At 40.5% G+C, this 21,505-nt stretch overlaps 1 protein-coding gene across 2 annotated transcripts in view; it reads right to left on the bottom strand.

Annotated features, from left to right (window-relative positions):
• The window catches only part of NEDD9 (neural precursor cell expressed, developmentally down-regulated 9), a 77,751-nt gene extending 67,475 nt beyond the window's left edge, over positions 1-10,276 (bottom strand). For both annotated transcript variants that reach the window (XM_058175515.1, XM_058175516.1), the window contains exon 1: positions 10,028-10,276. In XM_058175515.1, coding sequence (XP_058031498.1) covers positions 10,028-10,039 — 12 coding nt within the window. In that variant the 5' untranslated portion in view covers positions 10,040-10,276. The remainder of the gene's footprint in view (positions 1-10,027) is intronic.
• Between the last annotated feature and the right edge of the window lie 11,229 nt (positions 10,277-21,505).

The raw sequence follows: 21,505 nt of genomic DNA, 5'->3' as shown, positions 1-21,505 counted from the left end.
CTCCTGGCTTTGGGAATACTTACTACTTTAGAATCTGTAGTTTTGTATCTAGTTACCGCTTTGACTACTGCAAGAATCATAAGACAATTCCATTATTCTTTCAGATCACACAAAAACTAGTACATTTCAATAGCCAGAATTTGCATCTATTAGTTGATTAATAGAAAAATGTTCCAGTATAATTTCATACCTCATACATTTTTATTTACTATAGAATATCTAAAAGCAAGATTATATGGAATTTTAAGTTAGTTTCCATAAATTAGTTTAGGGAGAAAAACCAGCAGAGCCTTACCAATTTCCTTGAGGCCAAAAAGGGACTGCTTTATTGTACTGTCCTTCTCTGGGAAATTTTCTTATGGTCTCTTGGTTGAAACTGAGAAGCAAATTTGGTCAGGGATGTGGAGGAACCCACCCAAAACTGGCCCTGAAAACATCTTGCTATTTGTATGTATTCATGTATGAGAAGTTACAGCACTAACTTCTCAACCCTAATTTCTTCTCCTTTGGCCAGAAACTTCCGGTGACTCCTCATCTAGTTGCAGCTCCCAACAGAATATGGTGCTTACTGCAACTTCCCAAGTTACAATTTTCTGCCTTGGAAACGCACCCTCAAATCACTCTCCTAAGGACAAATTACAGAGTAAGAAGGATTTAAGTACCAGAATCTATGCCAGTCAGATGTCAGTGGACAGAGAAGTAACAAAAGGCTTGAGAAAATGCTGATCTAAATCCTTTCTTGAGTTTCTCATAAAGTGGTCCCTAGTTCAACTTTTTTTTGCAATTGGTAAAGGTCAGTGGTGGGTTTCAAATTTTTTTACCACCAGTTCTGTGGATGTGGCTTGATAGGCATGGCATGGCTTGGTGGGTATGGCAGGGGAAGGACACTGTAAAATCTCCATTCCCACCCCACTCCAGGGGAAGGATACTGTAAAATCTCTGTTCCCTCCCCAATCCAGGGGAAGGTTACTGCAAAATCCTCATTTCCTCACAATCAGCTGGGAATTGGGAGGCAGAGAATAGATGGGGGCAGGGCCAGTCAGAATTTTTACTACCGGTTCTCCAAGCTACTCAAATTTTCCGCTACAGGTTCTCCAGAACTGGTCAGAACCTGCTGAAACCCACCTCTGGTAAAGGTAAGGGTAAAGGTATCCCTGCAGGTTTTATTCTGTAAGTTATGATTAACTTTAGGGGGCAGAGCTCACCTCCAGTTCTTAAACCTAAGAGCCAGCGCTGTCTGGAGACATTTCTGTGGTCATGTGGCCAGCATATCACATCACGGCACAGAGCATACGATGAAACATTGAATGCTGTTATCTCCCTGCATGCTTATAAGTGGTACCTATTCATCTACTTGTATTTACATGCTTTTGAACTGCTAGGTTGGAGATACCTGCAATTTTTAAAATACTTATTTCAGCCCCAAAGGGGACAAGAGCAGGTGATGTGATATCACTGCAGGGAAGAACAAAGGTTTTGGTGGTTTTAGATAAGGGGGAGGGAAAATAGTTTTAATCTAATTCCTTTCATTTTCCACCCCAAGCATAATTACGCTATAATAATTTCATATCATGATTCTGAAGTCTGCAAAAAAAAAAGGAATGTGGAGGGCCATAAGTGGCTTTTTTTTCATAGGTTTCCCTATAAATATGGATTTACATTTTGCAAGAGAAGAACATTGTATGAAAATTAGATGAAAGCAAAAGCATTATAGCCTTCTGAGATTGGACTAGTCTACCCATGGACTCCTTGTTAAATACCCAACCAGCACTTGTTGGAAATCCAAGTACCGTTATCATCTGTACACTATATTTCAAAATAGCTAGTGCAGTTATCTGAGATACATGCATGGCATTTCCAATTAATAATTAATGAATATTGATCGAAGAGGAAATTTTGAGGTGCAAGGATTATCCTAGCCAAGTTACTCAGCTTCAGAAAATCACTGTGGTGATAGTTTAGGCAGGTAAATAAAATACAAATACATAATAAGTTTTGGAGGGTTGATTGGGTTGCTTTACAGAAAGTCTATAAATAGTTCTTTAGCTTTAAGAAATTATAATAATTGCAGGGACTCATTTTTTTAATATCCCTGGAGGCAACAGATGTATTCCGGAACAAATCCCTTGTAGACTTCAGATTAAGAAAGCTAACCATGGCTAAACAATTTTTTAAAAAAAAGATTTCTGAGGAAAAGTAAACATACTAGTCTGACAGAAAAAGTTTTATGGCAGCTAAAAATCTTCCATCTTTTATTTGTCTTTCTTTTGTCTGGCCCAGTGTTTTTCAAACTTTAAGATCTGTGGACTTCAACTCTCAAAGTTCCCAGCCAGCATGCTGGGAGTTAAAGTCCACACATCTTAAAGTTGCCAAGTTTGAAGAACACTGGATAGACTGTTCCGTCTAGAATTATATAACAATCTCCTTAATTAGAATTGTTGATTTTTGCTCAATATAGAGAAGGCATATTATAGAGCATGAAATATATTTTTTTCTGACTAAAATGGGTGATTTCAAAGAAAGCTGGTATTAAATAAGTTTATTAATTTGAGTTTTGAGACAAGAGAAATACTTAGAAATACTAAACCACAGTGCATTGTTTATAATCAGAAGAGAATTTGTAATCAAACCAAAATATGCCACATTTAATTAAGTGACTGCTGGGTTTGCACATCGCACTAAGACATAATGTACTTTGTTTGCTATTTTAGCATGTTGTGTTTATCCAGCCAATTGCGGTTTATTCAATGCTGCATGATTTAACAAACCATGGCTCACAATGCATGAATAATGAAATCGCTCTGGCTTTTAATAGGGCCATGCACCTCAAATCAGATCTCCTATTTCTATCCAATGACAGGTGTCCTGAACTGAAGTGAAAGGCCTCTGAAATTTCTAAACAATACCAAACAATTAAAATAATTTGCTTTGGAAAAACCCAGGCACTATTACAGCCTGAGTACAGACTTTACATATGTGAAAAATATAGCAGTAAAGCGCAAATATTTATGTGTCTACTCAGCAGTTAATCACCCCTAAGTAGATATATCAGTCCTAGAGCAGATCAACCCTGACTGCTCTTTAGAAGGTCAGACCCTGAAGATGAAACTCAAATATTTTGGCCACCTAATAAGAAGGAAGGACTCACTGGAGAAGAGCCTAATGCTGAGAAAGATCGAGGGCAAAAGAAAACGGGGACGGCAGAGAACGAGGTGGCTGGATGGAGTCAATGAAGCAATAGGTGTGAGCTTAAAAGGTTTCCAGGGGATGGTAGAGGACACGAAGGCCTGGAGGAACGTTGTCCATGAGTTCGCGATGGGTTGGACATGACTTTGCAACTAACAACAACAACAAGTAGATATGCCAATTTAACTTCAATCTCTTGTTTCTCCAACATGATTGGTTGAGATGAAATGATTTGATTCAGTTAAGACTACTTTGGGATGCTATCCCAAAAGCAAATTACATAGAAACCAGTAAAGTATAGAGCTCCCAAGTAAACTTGGTTGGAATCTTATATCACTTCAGTTAGGGTTCCCAAGCCTAAAATAGAAAATGAAATCAGTATTGTCTCCTAATGACATGACAGACACATCTATGTATTTTTCTTAGCAACAACCTACCTCTTCAAAGTAGTCCAGACCAGGAAAGCAAAACCAAGAATATTAATCTTTATTATAAAGCTACAGTAACAGAACTTGCAAGTCTCAAAGCACTTTCCCCTTCCTTGCTTTTACTTTCTAGACAACTAAGCAGGATCCCTTCTGAGATACTTTCTCCACTCCAAAACTGCTTTGGACTCAGATTTCTCTTATCAGACTATTGCAGTGTTTCTTCATCTTGGCAACCTGAAGATGGGTAGATGTCAATCAACTCCCAGAATTTTGGGAGTTGGAAGTCCACATATCAAAGGATGTGCATAAGTGCACCAGGGTTGGCAACTTTAAGACTTGTGGACTTCAACTCCCAGAATTCCCCAGCCAGCAAAAGTTGGCTGAGGAATTCTGGGAGTTGAAGTCCACAAATCTTAAAAGTTGCCAAAGTTGGAGATCCCTGGTCTAAACTGTGGCTCTTCTTCCAATATCCCAAGTTATTGTCACAGCTCTAGTTTATGATTTTCAAATTTCCTGGTGACCTTCCATCCATGTTTTAGACAGTCTGATGCTGCTCAGCTTTTCAAAATCAAGTCAGATTGGCTTTATGTCATAATTCTAAGAACTGCAATTCTTAGAATACTATACTGCTTATCTTGGAAGTATGTTGAATTCACCACAAAATTGTCCGACTAATCCAAGCATATAAACGGCTCAACATCATACATATTAGCCATATAGTAAGATATATGAAAATATAGTTGTCATTAATTATAGTAATGACAGCTGTTAACAAAAATGGTTTCTACTGTATCAGATCAAAACATTGCCTGGAATCAGAATTTAGAAGAATTAGATATCTCAGTTGCTTAGGAGAATGGAACCAAGGCAGAATTAGGCCATGTTACACTAGGTAGATTATTTTCATACTATATACTCAATATAGTCCAGTAATTCCAAAGCTTGATGAAGCTGGTCTTTCAGTAGGATTGATGGATCAGTCCTTCTCAGGCCATTCTATCTAAAGCAGGGGTCTCCAACCTTGGCAACTTTAAGACTTGTGGACTTCAACTCCCAGAATTCCTCAGTCAGCTTTACTTTGCTGGCTGAGGAATTCTGGGAGTTGAAGTCAACAAGTCTTAAAATTGCCAAGGTTGGAGACCCCTGATCTAAAGAGTACATTCACCAAACCATAACATGAAGAAAGGGCAATTTTCCCTTTGTCCCACTTCTTACATATGAAGAGACTTACTGTAGCCTATGCCAACGAACTGAGACATATACTTATGCTTTGCGATATTCCTGTCAGAGCTAAAATATGGTAAGAGTTTAACAGAATTTCCATTTGAAAAGGACCCCGAAGCACAATTTTAAGCCAGACAATGCTAGAGTTGGGAGGCTCCAGAATTCAGATTTTGGATGAATGGCATCCACTTCCGTTTGAGGTTTTGAAGACTGCAAAGAACAGCGTGAAAGTAGAAGCTGTTCCTCCTCTCCGCCACTTCTGCCTTCCCACCATTTTACGTCTTTTGGCCTGCTGAATAATTAGAGAAAAGGGCATGCCGCAGTTTTCTTCCATGATCTTCTGGAAGCCAATTTTTGGGAATCCCTAGTCTTTCTCACCTTGTTCTATAGATAGGAAAGATGCAGTTCATAGGCCTCACCTGATGACCCTTTCTAGGATGATACTGGGTGGTCACTGGCTGATACTAGTCACAATTTGTTGACCATTAAGCCAGCAATCAGTTTCACTATGAAAAAAAGTTGAGCGCCTCGAAGATAAAAACAAAAGGGCAGAGAATCGGCCTTGCTCATTTGTGTAACATTACAACATCGCTACCCAGTTCCTGTAGCCTCTAATCATCCAATTTGAAAAGCAAAAAAATACAAAATAAGAAAAAAAATTAGAAGTCAGCAACAAAAATAATTCCACTCTCATTTGGGACATGTCAACAGCGTGTCTGAGTAAATGAGTAGTCTGTTCTCTCCAAGTCACAGTAACAATTCCTCTGCCTTCCTTTTGCTTCTTCTGGATGCTTATGACTGAATCAGCTCCTGTTTGGAGAACACCCTGGGCTATGACAGAACTGCTCTAAACAGAACTGGGTGGCTCGATTTAACTACTTTTCAACTCTTCATCTAAGTCTCAGAGCATGATTGGAGATCACAAGGATTGTGAGAAACAGACACAGCACTTGATACAGCAGGGGTCTCCAACCTTGGTCCCTTTAAGACTTGTGAACTTCAACTCCCAGAGTTCCTCAGCCAGCTTTGCTGGCTGAGGGACTCTGGGAGTTGAAGTCCACAAGTCTTAAAGGGACCAAGGTTGGAGACCCCTGTTATACAGTATCAAACCACAGACCTACAATGGGCCTTACAGTGGTATTAAGGCTCAAGTAGACACACCAACCCTAAAGCCACCAATTTGTGGCCCTAGTGCTGTGGCTAATTGAAGTCAAATTGCAGGTGTGTGTGTGGGGGGTGTCTTATGATTGCAGCTGCTTGAAGTTCCTCTCAAGAAATGGGAAGAGGCACTTTTAGTAAAATTACAGAAAAAGAGCTAATTACATTACTCCTAACCAGGTTTTTGCAAATGTGTTGGCAAATGTGTTGCAAATGTGTTGGCCCACAGCTTCAACATGCACCAATGGCATGACAGCAGTAATAAACCAGTATCTCTGAATGATACCAGACTAGGGAAAATTGCACTAGTTTCATGGATGTTTTCTATTGCCCTTCAAGGATCTTTCTGTCAATTTTCTGGTAATCATGCAATAACTGCAATAGGTCTGCAGTTATTATAATTTTTAAGTGTCTACTTGACGTGCAGTTTTCAGGTACCTGGTAAATTCTGATAAGCCACAAATAAGATTATTTTTAGGTACTATATTTATCTTCAGGCATGACTCTGTATGCTACTAAAATCTTTGTGTCCATTTGAATATTGCATCACAGTGCAACAAAAGGGCAACGATTTTTGAATCAACCTGTCACACATGGGTTAATTTACAAAATTTGAAAAATAAATAAATAAATAAATAAAATGCATCCAAAATCTGAGATTAAAATTTGGCAAAGTTTTGGCCACTTCTGTGCTGCCATGGTCAGCTGAAGTCCCGTCATTGTCATTTCCAACACTCCCTGCCAGCTTTCTGGAAGAAAAATCAACGGGGAAGCTGGCCAAAAGTTGGAAGTCACTCCCATTCCCACTGCATCTGCATCTGCAGAATAGCCACAGTCGTTCAACATAAGAAAATATCTCTGAAGCAATGGTTCATGCTTATCTAGTTGATATTATTATTTACTTTATTTTTTTCATATCCAGGCTCCTCCTATCATCATAGGCTCCTAGACGTAACACAAAACTATATACTGAATATATGAAAGTTTATCTATAGCTAAAGGCTTATAACCCCCCCCCACAAAAAAAATAATAATGTTGTGAACATTTTTTGTGAGAAAGAGCTTTTGAACATATCTTCTGGATTTGTCTTATGTTGATATGCTTCCATTCCCACATCCTTGTCGATTTTAAGAAAATACGATTGCAGTAGCTGTATTTGCTAAATTCATATCCCAGGTATGCTCCATGGCTGTGCACACATCAGTGCACAGAGGGCTAGAGTCTTTTTCCAGATCAGTGTTTGTCAAACTTGGCAATTTTAAGATGGGTGGGCTTCAATACCCAGAATTCCCTAGCTGGCCTAAAGTTGCCAAGTGTGAGAAAGGCTGTCCTAGATTCTACTCAGGTAAATTTTATACGGTTCTACTCTAGCAGCAATCAAAACACAGTTTCCCTATTTGTAAATGTATATATTGAGGTCAGTGGGATTTCTGACCAAGCATGCACAAATTTAAAATAATAAAATAAGTAGTTTGGAAAGACAGTAAATTATTCTGATTGGAATGAACAGATTTCTAGTAAATTTGAAATTCCAGTGAATGAAATTATAGCCTCTTTATTAAAAGGAGAACAAATCCCATTTACACAAGGAATTTAATGTAGAGAAATCATAACTATCATCTCTTGCTCTCTTGCCTGAGTCCAGATGTCCTGCATTACAATTCCCAACATTCACTACCAAGGCCTGAAATGCTAAAAAGTATAGTCCATCATATCTAGAAGCATCAGGAAGCTACCACTTTGCCCCACTGTCCATTAAAACATTTCTACTTAAAGTAAACAAGCAATTATTCTGCAATTATACAGTACTGCTTATCAAAACATGGTATTTCAGAAGGGGAAAAAACATCTTTTCACATCATCTACGTATACTTGCACAAGACAATGTGAAATTCTACCTCCTCCCAAGTCAACAGCTGAATGTTATGTCACAAAAACTATTTTCTTAAGTACCAGGAAACAAAATCCTGATTTATGATTTCAGGAAAGCCAAAGAAATACTTGTCTTGCTTAAAGTCACGAGCTTGAAGATTGCTGCTAAAATTTACCTGAGTAGAATCTAGGACAGCCTTTCTCAAACTTGGCAACTTTAAGCCAAGTTAAGGCCTCAATTCTTTGGCACTCAGCCTTCCTTATGGTCCAACTTTCACAGCCATACATTGCAACTGGGAAAACAATAGCCTTGACTATACGCTCTTTTGTTGGCAGGGTGATGTCTCTGCTTTTTAGTATGCTGTCTAGATTTGCCATAGCTTTCCTCCCCAGGAGCAAGTGTCTTTTAATTTCTTGGCTGTAGTCCCCATCTGCAGTGATTTTGGAGCCCAGGAAAATAAACTACCTCCATTTCTTCACCATCCATTTGCCAGGAATTGAGAGGGCCAGATGTCATGAACTTAGTTTTCTTAATGTTGAATTTCAAGCCAACATCAAGAGGTTCTTTAGTTCCTCTTCACTTTCTGCCATTAGAGTTGTATCATCTGCATATCTGAGGTTGTCATTTTTGCATAGGCAACATTAATACAGGTAGTCCTCTACTTATGACCACAATTGAGCCCCACATTTTTTTTAAAGTGAGTTTTGCCACATTTTATGACCTTCCTTGTCACAGTTAAATGAACCATTGCAGTTCATAAGTTAGTAACCTGGTTGTTAAATGAATCTTGTTTCCCAATTGACTTTGGTGTCAAAAGGTTGCAAAAGGCGATCATGTGACCTTGGGACACAGCAAAGGTCATAAGTATGAACCTGTTGCCAAGCATCTAAATTTGGATCACAAGAGCATGGGGATGCTCCGAGTCATCACTGTGAAAAATGGTCATAAGTCACTTTTTTCAATGCCGTGAATGGTCAATTTAGTGAATGGTCACTAAATGAATTGTTGTGAGTTAAGGACTATCTGTAGATTGATTCACAAATAAGCAGAAGATGTTTATAAGTAACTGAATACAATCAGAACTGCTTCTCTTTTAGCTGCCCATTCGAGACTGATTTACATGGTTTTATGAGGGATTTGTCATATTTTCACCTTGCGTCTTAGTCAGAAAAGTTAAACATTTGCTATGCTTATGACAAAACTGAGCTAACAGACTTATTTGTAAGTAATAAACTTGGAAGCATGATGTGAATCAACTTCCTTAGTTCAACAGGATTTAGGCTTAGATAAAGGGCATTGTGTGGGACTTATTTGATGCAATGTGCTTGACTCAGAACCATGATACATTTTATTCTTAAAAGGAACTTTGCTCCAGGGAAGCAAAAATGATGCCAATACCTGGCATACGTTGGCATCTCAGGAGCAAAAAAGTTCCCACGTTGGAAGCATCCCTCCTCAAAGTTTATAGCAGCCTTTCTCAGCCTGGCACCTAACGGATGCGGGCAACTACCATTTAGTATAGAGAAAAAAACTAGGGGTGACATGGTAGCAGTATTCCAGTATTTGAGGGGCTGCCATAAAGGGGTCAATAGAATAGGATAGGATAGGATTGGATAGGATAGGATAGGATAGAATTTTTTATTGGCCAAGTGTGATTGGACACACAAGGAACTTGTCTTGGTGCATATGCTCTCAGTGTACATAAAAGAAAAGATACATTCATCAAGGTACAACATTTACAACGCTTAATGATAGTCCTGGGGTACAAATTTAACACTTAATGATACAACACTTAATGATAGTCATCGGCTAACAAATAAGCAATCAGGAAAGAATAAAGTCGATCTGAAAGGTGTCACGGCAGGAAAGTAGCAAGCCACGGCGAAGCTCCCGCTTTCACACTACTACACACCCTACACACACACACCCCCAGTTTAAATTCCCCCGGGAACCTTCTTTTGACAGACCGGTTTGCACACCGAAGCTGCCCGGGCACCATCCGGGGCGCTCGCTCCGTCTTTTCCTTCCGAGATGTATCCGAAAGTGACTCGGTCCCTTCTTTTTGCAGACGAGAGCAGCTGGAAAGTTGCTCGCCAGTGCACTCAGTCCCCGTCCATCCGCGCCCCTCTCCCGCACCCCATGCGATCTCTTCCTTACCTTGTACTTCATGCTCGCGGGGTGGGTGGTGGTGGTGGTAGCGGCGGTCTCTGCTCGGCGAAACCCGGTCGACTTACAGCCAGCAGCTGGCGCGAGCCGAGCGCTCCATTTCCCCGCCGCCTTCAAGCGCAATGCAAAGGAGAGCCGCCGGAGGATGCGCCGCTCAGCTTTGCCAAAAGAGCGCCTCGCACGCAAAAGGCCGCCGCTCCGCTTTTCCCAGCCAGTCTGAGCTCATTGTTTTGCTCGCAGCGGGGCAAAAAACGCTCGGCTCGTTTGCATACCGGCCTGTGATTGGCGAGAAAGCCAGCCGAACGCAGGAGGACGGAGTTGGGGAGGCGAGGCGAGAGGAAGGGAGGTGGCAACGATGCGGACGGTGCTCCGCCCTCCTGTTCTCTTTCTCTCTCGCGCTCTCTTTTCCCCCTGCCCCTCAATCTGGGACGCCGTTTTGAGTGCAAAAGTCATCCGAAGTTTTATTCCGAAATCGATCGCTTCGGCTATATAATTCTGAGAGTTGGAGTCCTCCAGGTTTAACGTTGCCAAGGTTGGAGAGCTCTAATTTAAGTAACAGATCCCAGGTCCAGGATATTGAAAACGTTATATATATATAACGTTTTCAATATATATATGTAACGTTTTCAATATCTGGGATCTGTTACTTAAACCAAACTCTCAACCTTGGCAACTGTTTGGGACTTCAACTCCCAGAATTCCCCAGCGGCTGGGGGATTCTGGGAGTTGGAGTCCTCCAGGCTTAAAGTTGCCAAGGTTGGAGAGCCCTGAAAGTCTTAAAACGACTTCCACCGCCAGAGTTTCTCGCAATGTTGCGGCGTTTATAAGCCGCGATTTCCTTAGGTGACACGGTCCCAGCGAGCTACGGCTAGGAAAGGTAGTCGCGGGGCCGTCGCTCGCTCGGCTTTCTCCTCCGCCTTGGCTCGAAGGACCGTTTGAGAAGAAAACATCTTTTGCTTGGTTTTCTTGGTGGTTGGCTCATTCAGTTCTCTCGCCCGATCTTCTGCGCAGCCTTTGTCCCTTGTGCTGCTACAGCAGATTAACGAAGGAGGAAAAATACCAGCTCTCACAAGAAGTCTACGAAACCTGCTTTAGAGCGCAGCCCGAAGTGTCAAAGGAAATTCTCCTTTTTAAAGCGAAACTCTTGACAGGAAACCGCTGACTTCAACTCCCGGGCCCTCGTTTGTCAAACGGAACCCGAGGTCCAAACAGCTTGATGTTTCTCAGCCTCTTTAAAGTTTAAAAATGTATGGCGACTGTACATTTTGTGGACTTCAAAACTCCCAGAATTGCCCACACTGAAATAACTGATCAGAAATCACAGGTGGCTGAAGCAACGGTCTGATACTTGATATCTGGACAAACTTAACCCCAGGTTAGTGTGTTGTGGAACAGCTAACACATAAAACTCTCCACCTCTCACATAAAACTCTCCACCTCTCACAATACTAGACAACACAGTATCAACAGTAGAAACCTTCAAATTTCTAGGTTCTATCATATCGCAAGATCTCAAATGGACAGCTAACATCAAAAACATCATTAAAAAAGGACAACAAAGAATGTTCTTTCTGCGCCAACTCAGTAAGCTCAAACTGCCCAAGGAGCTGCTGATTCAGTTCTACAGAGGAATTATTGAGTCTGTCATTTGCACCTCTATAACTGTCTGGTTCGGTTCTGCAACCCAACAAGAAAAACACAGACTTCAGAGGATAATTAGAACTGCAGAAAAAATAATTGCTACCAACCTGCCTTCCATTGAGGATCTGTATACTGCACGAATCAAGAAGAGGGCCGTGAAAATATTTACAGACCCCTCACATCCTGGACATAAACTGTTTCAACTCCTACCCTCAAAACGACGCTATAGAGCACTGCACACCAGAACAACTAGACACAAGAACAGTTTTTTCCCAAAGGCCATCACTCTGCTAAACAAATAATTCCATCAACACTGTCAAACTATTTACTGAATCTGCACTACTATTGATCTTCTCATAGTTCCCATCACCAATCTCTTTCCACTTATGACTGTATGACTATAACTTGTTGCTGGCAATCCTTATGATTTATATTGATATATTGACCATCAATTGTGTTGTAAATGCTGTACCTTGATGAATGTATCTTTTCTGTACACTGAGAGCATATGCACCAAGACAAATTCCTTGTGTGTCCAATCACACTTGGCCAATAAAAATTCTATTCTATTCTATTCTAAAAGATTACTTAAAAAGTGGCAGGGACAGACCACGTTAATTTTTCTATAGACAAAAATCTGGTCTTGTAGGAACCACCAAATCACTGTCCTCTCACCACCCCCAGGGTACCTCCGCCCACAAGGGGAATTTACTTTAATCAGACTTTCACAATTGCAGATACGTTAGGATTACAACTCCAAACTAAAGATGGAAAGTTGTAGTTAGTGGATCACTTTTCACAGGGACTTTTGTGTGGCTCGAGATTCATACGTTTTCATAATGTGCACCAAACGCAGAAACCGAGTCATTTACGTGGTCATTTATTCTTCCACTGTGCGATGATAGCAAATCTAGTCTTATCGCTTTGGCACCCCAGTTCTGAGCAGGCTCTTCTATAAGAATATAAGAACAACTCTGCTGAATCAGATGAAGGTCCTTGTTCATCCAAGATTTGTTTCCCAAGAAGTCTGTGCTACAATTTTGAGAACTGAAAAACTATTTCCCCTTGTTCAGTTTCTCATGGTATGCATCCCATTATGCAATTTAGTTATAGTCCCTCTCGGCCTCTTTTTTTTTTTGGGGGGGGGAGACTCAAACTGCTATCCCCTCTTCTTGTAGGAAAAGTATTCAAACCTCCCAATCATCTTGGTTGATCTGTACTTTTCCCAATTCTATGTTTTTTTTCAAATGAGGCCCTCTAGAATTGTCCATAGCAGGGGTCTCCAACCTTGGTCCCTTTAAGACTTGTGGACTTCAACTCCCAGAGTCCCTCAGCCAGCTTTGCTGGCTGAGGAACTCTGGGAGTTGAAGTCCACAAGTCTTAAAGGGACCAAGATTGGAGACCCCTGGTCCATAGTATGCCAGGTGCCAGCATACCATAGACTTGTAAAGGATCACCCTAGTGATGGCAATTTTATTTTCAATCTTTTCCTAATTGTCCCTAACATGAACTTTTTTCACAGCTGCCATGCGTTATCTTCACTTTTTCATGGTTACAGACAGTTCAGACCCCAAAAATATGTAATGGCAAAAAGCAGTGATGTTCATTGGGACTGGAGAAATAACAATTAAAAAACCCCTGAGCTGGCAGCCTAATATGGCTCAGATATGAAATCTCACACAGAGCTAAAGAAGCTTCTTGGATGAGAAGTGAAATGTCTTCAAAGAAAAACAAGAAAGTCCAGTTGCCTCTTGAAAAAAGCATCTTTGGATCTCACACATGTAATTACATGGTTGCAGCCATTAAGTTAAGCCGGTTTTTTTGAACATCACTGCCCAGAACAGACCTGATGGGACACAAAGGTGCTTTTTCCTTACTTGGTTTATTTTTTCTTTTGAAAATATTTTGCTCCTTATCCAAGAAGCTTCTTCAGTTCTAACGGATTGGTGGGGTTGTCCGAAATCATCATGACCTGGATGATTGAGAAGCTCCATAGACATTTAGCCCTGATGGGAATTCACATGTCACCTCACCTTCCTTTTCTTGTTTTTCTACATTGATGGTCAATGAATATAATGGTGGCTCAGTTTCATGCTGTTTTTTAAGGGCATGGGGGTGGGGGGAAATGGGAGTGATGACAGGAACAACCTTTTGATAATGTTGGAAGGAGTATTGGTACAGCAGATGCAGAGCAGTCAGAATATGCTTTCACTAAAACTTCCTTTATTTCTTACCATAACCCGTAGAAATTCAGGGAGCCAACCAGTCTCTTTTGAATTTGGGAATAGTACAGTGTTGTTGTTTGCTTCTGTTGCTTGTGTAGTATGTGTAGGATAGCAATATCTCAGTATCTGCAGGAACAGCATTTTAGTTCTTTGTAGGAATTTAGCAAGTAAGGAAGTGGGCTTTGAATATCTAATTGCATTACACAGGGAACAATTGTCTCATAGTGGTAGAACAGTTGCTTTGTCCACTGAGACTCTGAACAAAAGAATCAGAAAGTAAAGTACAGGTAGTTCTCGACTTACAACCACAATTGAGCCCAACATTTCTGTTGCTAAGTGAAACATTTGTTAAGTGGGTTTTGCCCCATTTTACGACCTTTCTTGATTCAGTTGTTAAGTGAATTACTGCAATTGTTAAGTTAGTAACATGGCTGTTATGTGAATCTGGCTTCCCCATTGACTTCGCTTGTCAGAAGGTTGCAAAAGGCAATCACGTGTCCCTGGGACACTGCAATTGTCGTAAATATGAACTAGGTGTCAAGTGTCTGAATTTTGATCACATGACCATAGGATGCTGCAATGGTCGTAAATGTGAAAAATGGTCATAAGTGACCTTTTTCAGTATCATTGCAATTTCAAACAGTCACTAAACAAACTTGTAAGCCGAAGAGTATCTGTACATAGAAGGGCCCGTTTGTGGTTCTAGAGCAGTGTTTCTCAACCTTGATGTCAGGGTTAGGGTTAATTAGGTAACCCTAATTAAATCATGAGCCTCAAGCCAAGCTTCAGAAGAAATCCAGTTATTTATTAGGAGCTTCATGTTTGCAGGAACCAAATGAAGCCAACTCTGACCTCACTTAATTCACGCCTTGGCTCTGACCCTGTTTCCCCCTCCCCCCAAGGTGTATCATCAGCCACATTCCCCAATGAAGCAATTTTGTGGGTTGTAGAAGTCACTCCCTTTGGTCACTATGGGTCACTCTGGAGATGACCTTGATGTTGCTGGCTGAAATGTGCTTTGTTTTGACTGAAATGCAAGTTCCTTGATGCAGCTACAAGGCACAATTCCCCATCCCTCTGCCTATGGCTACTCAAGAGCAGGTCAGGAATGCTTTGCGAGTTGACATTTGGCAGTTTTAAGATATATAGACTTCATCTTCCAGAATTTCCCAGCCAGCATGAGCTGGAACTCTGGGAGGTGAAATTCACATATCTTAAAGTTGCAGAGGTCAAAAAACCCCGTTCTAGAGATCTGCAGTTATAGTCCAGTTCATCGAAAAGGTGAGGAAGATTAGTATCTACATTGTTTGTAGATAAGGCTTTCTTGAACAAGGTTTGCAGGTTAATTTTAAAAGCAAAACCTAGGAATAAAACACTATTAAATTAGAAATGGCAAAAATAGAGGGATGTAAGTATATTTTCCAGAATTCTGGAGAATTCTTGTGTCCTAAAGTGGACGATCATTAAAAGACGTTAAGTTGGGAGGTCTCTGTATTTTGGAAAGTTATTTTGTAAATTAAAATGGAATGAATTTATTTTCCAAGAAAAAGAAAAACAGACTCGTCTTTAAACGAAAGAAGGTATAATTACCTTTCTTGATTACTGCTCATCTTTTGACGGTTTTCACATTCACTGCATCTTAACTGGTCTTTCCCCCCATCGCCCTCTTCAAGAAATGGTTTCCTATAATGCTTCAAATATTATTTCTGTGATCAAAAAAACACAAAGGTTTATCTTGCAAAAGGAGAGGGAGGAAAATGGGGAGGGGGAATTGGTTTTTTATGCCTTAATCAAGTGCCAAGAACATAATTGTTTAAAATGATCCAAGTTGCCTGTTGGTTGCATTTGTGAAATAAAGGCCATAGTGAAAAAGTAATCTTAAGTTCACTAGGGAGCAAGCCAGAGAGAAATGAAATGGTGAAATACTATTGCCATTCCTTCTAATGAGGTTTAGATGATTCCTGGCCAGACATTCACTATCTTGACTGGGAGAAACTCCAGCCAGACAAAATGATTTGAACTTAAAAAAAATATATCTTGTCTGAGACTCAAAGCATTCTGCTAGTAGGACTTGGGATTTGTTTCTTTTATTCTGACCAACTTGGATCTGCACCAGTATTCCTAAGACACAGATGGACTTGGATTGCTTCCAAAGGTCTAAAAATGAGCAGAAAGCTGCATTTTCTTACCAGATTACTGTACGAAGTTTCCATTTCAGAGGCGATGCAGCTGGATTTCCAGCAACTCTGAACAGGGAATCTGGATATTCGTTCTTTTATTAGGTATTGTCGAGCTATTTCTAGATTCATAAAAGGGTCCCCAAGACATGCTTAAAAAATCCAATGTAAACACATCAGGAGCAGACTGAAAACACTGCATTAAATGTCACACTCCATATATGTAGTTATACAACAAACTGTTGTTGTCAAAAGGTGCGGTGAAAATTGTTTTTTGCACACAACCAGACAAATGAATGCTTTTGTATAAAATGCTTAAATAGAGTGCTAGCCATTTATTTCCTTCCTGTGGGGAGCAAGGGATGAGGATCAAGCTTGGGGTAGGGCACTGACTAAATGATGCTCTTTACTGTCTTACTGGTCAGCCAGTGGGAGCTCTTGTTTTCTTAAATAGTATGGCATTTCCAGGTCAAGGGAAGTGAAGAAGACTGCAGCTCAATTTTATTTCTGTCAGTGACTGAAGAATGGAAGTTATTTGATGTGGAAATTTCCTTTATTGCTAATACCTGGAGCTATTCACCTGGAAGTCCGCTGCCTTCGACATGACCTGAGTTTAACTCATAGAATCATCTATTACAATGTCCTTCCTGTTGAAGACTACTTCAGCTTCAATTGCAATAATACACAAGCACACAATAGATTTAAGCTTAATGTTAACTGCTCCAATCTTGATTGCAGAAAATATGACTTCAGTAACAGAGTTGTTAATACTTGGAATAAACTACCTGACTCTGTGGTCTCTTCCCAAAATCCCCAAAGCTTCAACCAAAAACTGTCTACTATTGACCTCACCCCATTCCTAAGAGGTCTGTAAGGGGCGTGCATAAGAGCACAAGCGTGCCTACCATTCCTGTCCTATTGTTTCCTTTCATTATATCCAATTAATATAGTTATTACATATTTATGCTTATATATATGCTTATATATTGTATAGTTATTTCATGCTTATGCTTATATATACTGTGTGACAAAATAAATAAATAAAATAAAATAAAAATTAACCTACAAAAAATTTGGAATGGACAGCGGTTGCTTTCTTTAACTGAAAATAGATGAACAGAATGGTTCTATGAATACTGTTATATAGTTAGTCGGCGAATAGCACTGGGCTTAATTATCTTTGTCTGAGTTAAGGAATTTCTTATGGAGTTTTTGATAATTGGGATATTTAACTTCTTCCTTGGCTTCGTAATTAGTACAGCCTCTGATGTTTTCTAATCTGAGAAATTTTCTTTGTTCTCTAAACTTCCTATGAACGTTACCCTCTTTGGCAACTGGTAATTTGAAATTACTATATTGAGAGCCAGTTAAGTATAGCAGGTAAGGCTCTAGCCTAGTAACTGGCAATAGCAATAGTACTTAGACTTATATACCGCTTTAGAGTGCTTTATAGCCCTCTCTAAGCAGTTTACAGAGTCAGCATATTGCCCCAAACAATCTGGATCCTCATTTTACCGACCTCAGAAGGGTGGAAGGCTGAGTCAACCTTGGATTGAACTGCTGGCAGTCGGCAAAATTAGCCTGCCATTCTGCATCCTAACCACTGTGCCACCACAGCAGGAAATCCTGCCTTAGGCACAAAATCAGTTGGGTGACTTGAACCAATCATTCTCTCTCTCTCAGCCCTAGGAAGTAGGCAATAGCAGTCCACTTCTGAAAATCTTGTGCACGGAGTTGTCCAGATAGCTGACAGGAGTCCCGACTGCCTGTAAAGCAATGAAATAATAATAATAATAATAATAATAATAATAATAATAATAATAATAATAATAATAATAATAATAATAATAATTGCTTTAACAGTTACACTCCGCTGAGGTACCTCTTTTGCTCTGTTAGATTCACCATCAGCCTTCCTAGCACCAATTTAAGGAATTCCTTCCCTAGAGAAATCCTCTAATATCCAATACTAAGCTGATTTTTGTGAATGGGGGCAAATGAGATGGGCTGATGATAATTCTTCCTTCCACATCTTGCACTTCTCCCCTCGCAGACACTGTGGGATCATGGCTGAGCTTTGTATGGCTTCATCATGTTGAGGAGGTTAACTACAGAAGGTTACAGATAATGGTTGCAAGAAAACATTTCACATGAAAACATTTCAGGAGTCACTTTGTGTTACAGGCGGCCCTCGACTTACAGCCATTTGTTTAGCGACAATTGAAAGTTGCAGCAACATGGAAAAAATGAATTATGACCCTTCCTTACACTTACAACGGTTGCAGTATGCCGAGAGTCACATGATCAAAATTCATGGGCCTTGGCAACCATATTTACGGCGGCTTTACAGAGGCCTGGGGTTATGGGATCACCTGTTATGAACCTTCTCAGCCAGCTTTCAACGAGTCATATTTGCTTAATGACGGTCAGGTTCACTTAACAGCTGCCGTGATTTGCTTAACAACCACGACAAAAAATTTCATAAGATTGGGTCAACTCACTTTACAGCTGCCTCACTTAGCATTGGAAATTTTAGTCCTAATGATCATAAGACGAGGACTTCCTGTACTTGGCTGGGGATAGATAGATAGATAGATAGATAGATAGATAGATAGATAGATAGATAGATAGATAGGTAGGTAGGTAGGTAGGTAGGTAGGTAGGTAGGTAGGTAGGTAGATAGATGTTTGTATTTTAATTCTTGTTAGCTGTCCAGAGTGGCATTAGTGATAGGGACAGCTATATAAATCAGTTTAAATAAATAAATAAATTTAATTCCAGCACCAAAGTAAAATTCCACACATATCTAATGAGAAGAAAATTAAAACACCAGTGGTTTTTACTTGCACATAAATATGTCTAGGATTACAACCGGGTAGAGCAAGATAGGTTGGGGCCTATGATGGTTCAGCACAGTGGTGAAATCCAATTTTTTTTACTACTGGTTCTGTGGGCATGGCTCGGTGGGCGTGGTGTGGATTGGTGGGTGTGGCTTGGTAGGTGTGAAGGAGAAGGATAGTGCAAAATCTCCATTCCCACCCCACTCTGGGGCCAGCCAGAGGTGGTATTTGCCAGTTCTCTGAACTACTGAAAATTTCCGCTACCGATTCTCTGAACTACTCAAAATTTCCGCTACCGGTTCTCCAGAACCTGCTGGATTTCACCCCTGGTTCAGCAGTTAAAGATACTGAGCTTGTCTGCTGCTGACAGCCTGGGTTCAAAACCTGAGGGTGGGGCCTATGGATGAGCTCCCATTACTTGCTGCAGCTCCTGCCCAACTAGTAGTTCGAAATCATGAAAATGCAAGTGTATTAATAGGCATCACTTTGGTGGGAAGGTAACAGTGTTCTGTGCTCATTGACATATAGTCATGCTGACCACATGATCATGGAAATTGTCTTCAGACAATGGTGGTCCCTCGGCCAAGAAATGGAGATGAAGACTGTCCTAGAATCAGACACGGCTGGACAGGGAAACCTTTACCTTTACAGCAAGGTAGAGCAAAACTGGCAGGTGGAGAAGAGAATCCATCATTGCCAGAGTTCTACCAACTTGCTCTGGAAGTCAGGATTATTTTTATCATTAGAGCAGGGGTCTCCGACCTTGGTCCCTTTAAGACTTGTGGACTTCAATTCCCAGAGTCCCTCAGCCAGCTTTGCTGGCTGAGGAACTCTGGGAATTGAAGTCCACAAGTCTTAAAGGGACCAAAGTTGGAGACCCCTGCATTAGAGCATTATTTAAGCAGTAGAATTAGATTTCTGTTCTCTTTTCTTTCTTCTTTTTCTAAAGTAGGCCACAGATCTCGTTATGCATTTAGAAGCAAACAATTAAGTTATCTGAAAAACAAACCCAACATCTTAAACTTGGAAGCCCACAATATTGAAGGTCAAGAATATTCAACCTGAATCTTTAGAAAAATATCCCACTATTCTTGAGAGTTTCTTCAAAATTTTATTTATTCTTTCCGGGTATAGAAGACTCCAGCTGACTGCAATTATTTTTACACCACTCATAATGTGATTGTATCCCCCAAAATGTCTGAAACTGAATCCACTACGAAAGTGATACCGAAGATGGTGGAACTGCAAAAGTAAAACAAACTCTTTAAAGGACATTTGTGGTCAGTGCAACATACTTACGTTTTCCTAACAACCCTGGATGTTAATGGTTTTACAACCTGATATTAGATTACTGCTCCCTTTTAGAAAATTTAGTGTCTGACACTTAAGTCCAATAAAACTGGATGCCGAAACAGCTATTTTAACGTGGGCTACGCTTGAACTTTGTAGGCTATGACTGGTTTCGAAGGGCAACTTAAACATACGGTTAGAATCACTGGAGGTCAAGTAAGTGAAATGCCAATTAATCTCTTGTCAGTGGAATCTGAGATTTTCCAGGCCTTTATTTATGTATTTCTTTGCTCTGCAGGCCTTCCTGGAAATTGACACTATCAAATAATGACCCTTTCTTCTAAATAAACTTACATAGCATTCCAATGAGTTTGGGTTTGCATCAAAGAACTGATGTAAAATTTAACCAACCATATTCTAGCCTAGAGTTCTTTGCAGATCCAACCAATATTGGAAGGAAGGAAGGAAGGGAAGGGAAGGGAAGGGAAGGGAAGGGAAAGGAAGGAAGGAAGGAAGGAAGGAAGGAAGGAAGGAAGGAAGAAAGAAAGAAAGAAAGAAAGAAAGAAAGAAAGAAAGAAAGAAAGAAAGAAAGAAAGTAAGTAAGTTTATTAAAGTAAAAGAGAGGAGTGATATCTAATCAGTTCAGCCTTGATTATGCAAACCAAGTAATACCCCCAACAGAAGTAAAACTCCAAGGCAGGCATTTTCCTCAACGTTCCATTTGATTAGAGAAGCCCAGAGGTGGGTTTCAGCAGGTTCTGACCAGTTCTAAAGAACCGGTAGCGGAAATTTTGAGCAGTTCGGAGAACTGGCAAATACCACCTCTGGCTGGCCCCAGAGTGGCGATTTTACAGTATCCTTCCCCTGCCACATCCACCAAGCCATGCCCACCAAGCCACACCCATAGAACCGGTAGTAAAAAATTTTGAAACCCACTACTGGAGATGCCTTATTGACACATCTGGGAAACCCCAAATCTGAAAGGCCCTGGGTTTTCCCCACCCAAAGTGAAGTCAAAGTCGCTTTCCCTGCACCCACATGTCCATTATATGGGCTAATCAGATCTGTCCCAACTGGAGTTGTCTCCTAGTCACACCTCTCCAGATGCAGGCTGAACGTCCTTGACTCCCAGGGAAAATAATGTTGTTATGCCTATACATCTCACCCTGTCTCCATACAACCCCCCTCCCGTATCCCACAGCATGCCCATCCACCGAATGTGGCAGCCCTGAAGATCCAAAGTTAAAGATGGTCTCCAGGGCTGACACAGTGTTACTTTTTTCCTACACCATTCAG

The sequence above is a fragment of the Ahaetulla prasina genome, chromosome 3 (genome assembly GCF_028640845.1).
Source record: "Ahaetulla prasina isolate Xishuangbanna chromosome 3, ASM2864084v1, whole genome shotgun sequence".
NCBI lineage: Eukaryota > Metazoa > Chordata > Lepidosauria > Squamata > Colubridae > Ahaetulla > Ahaetulla prasina.
This window is presented reverse-complemented; position numbering and strand designations above follow the sequence as displayed.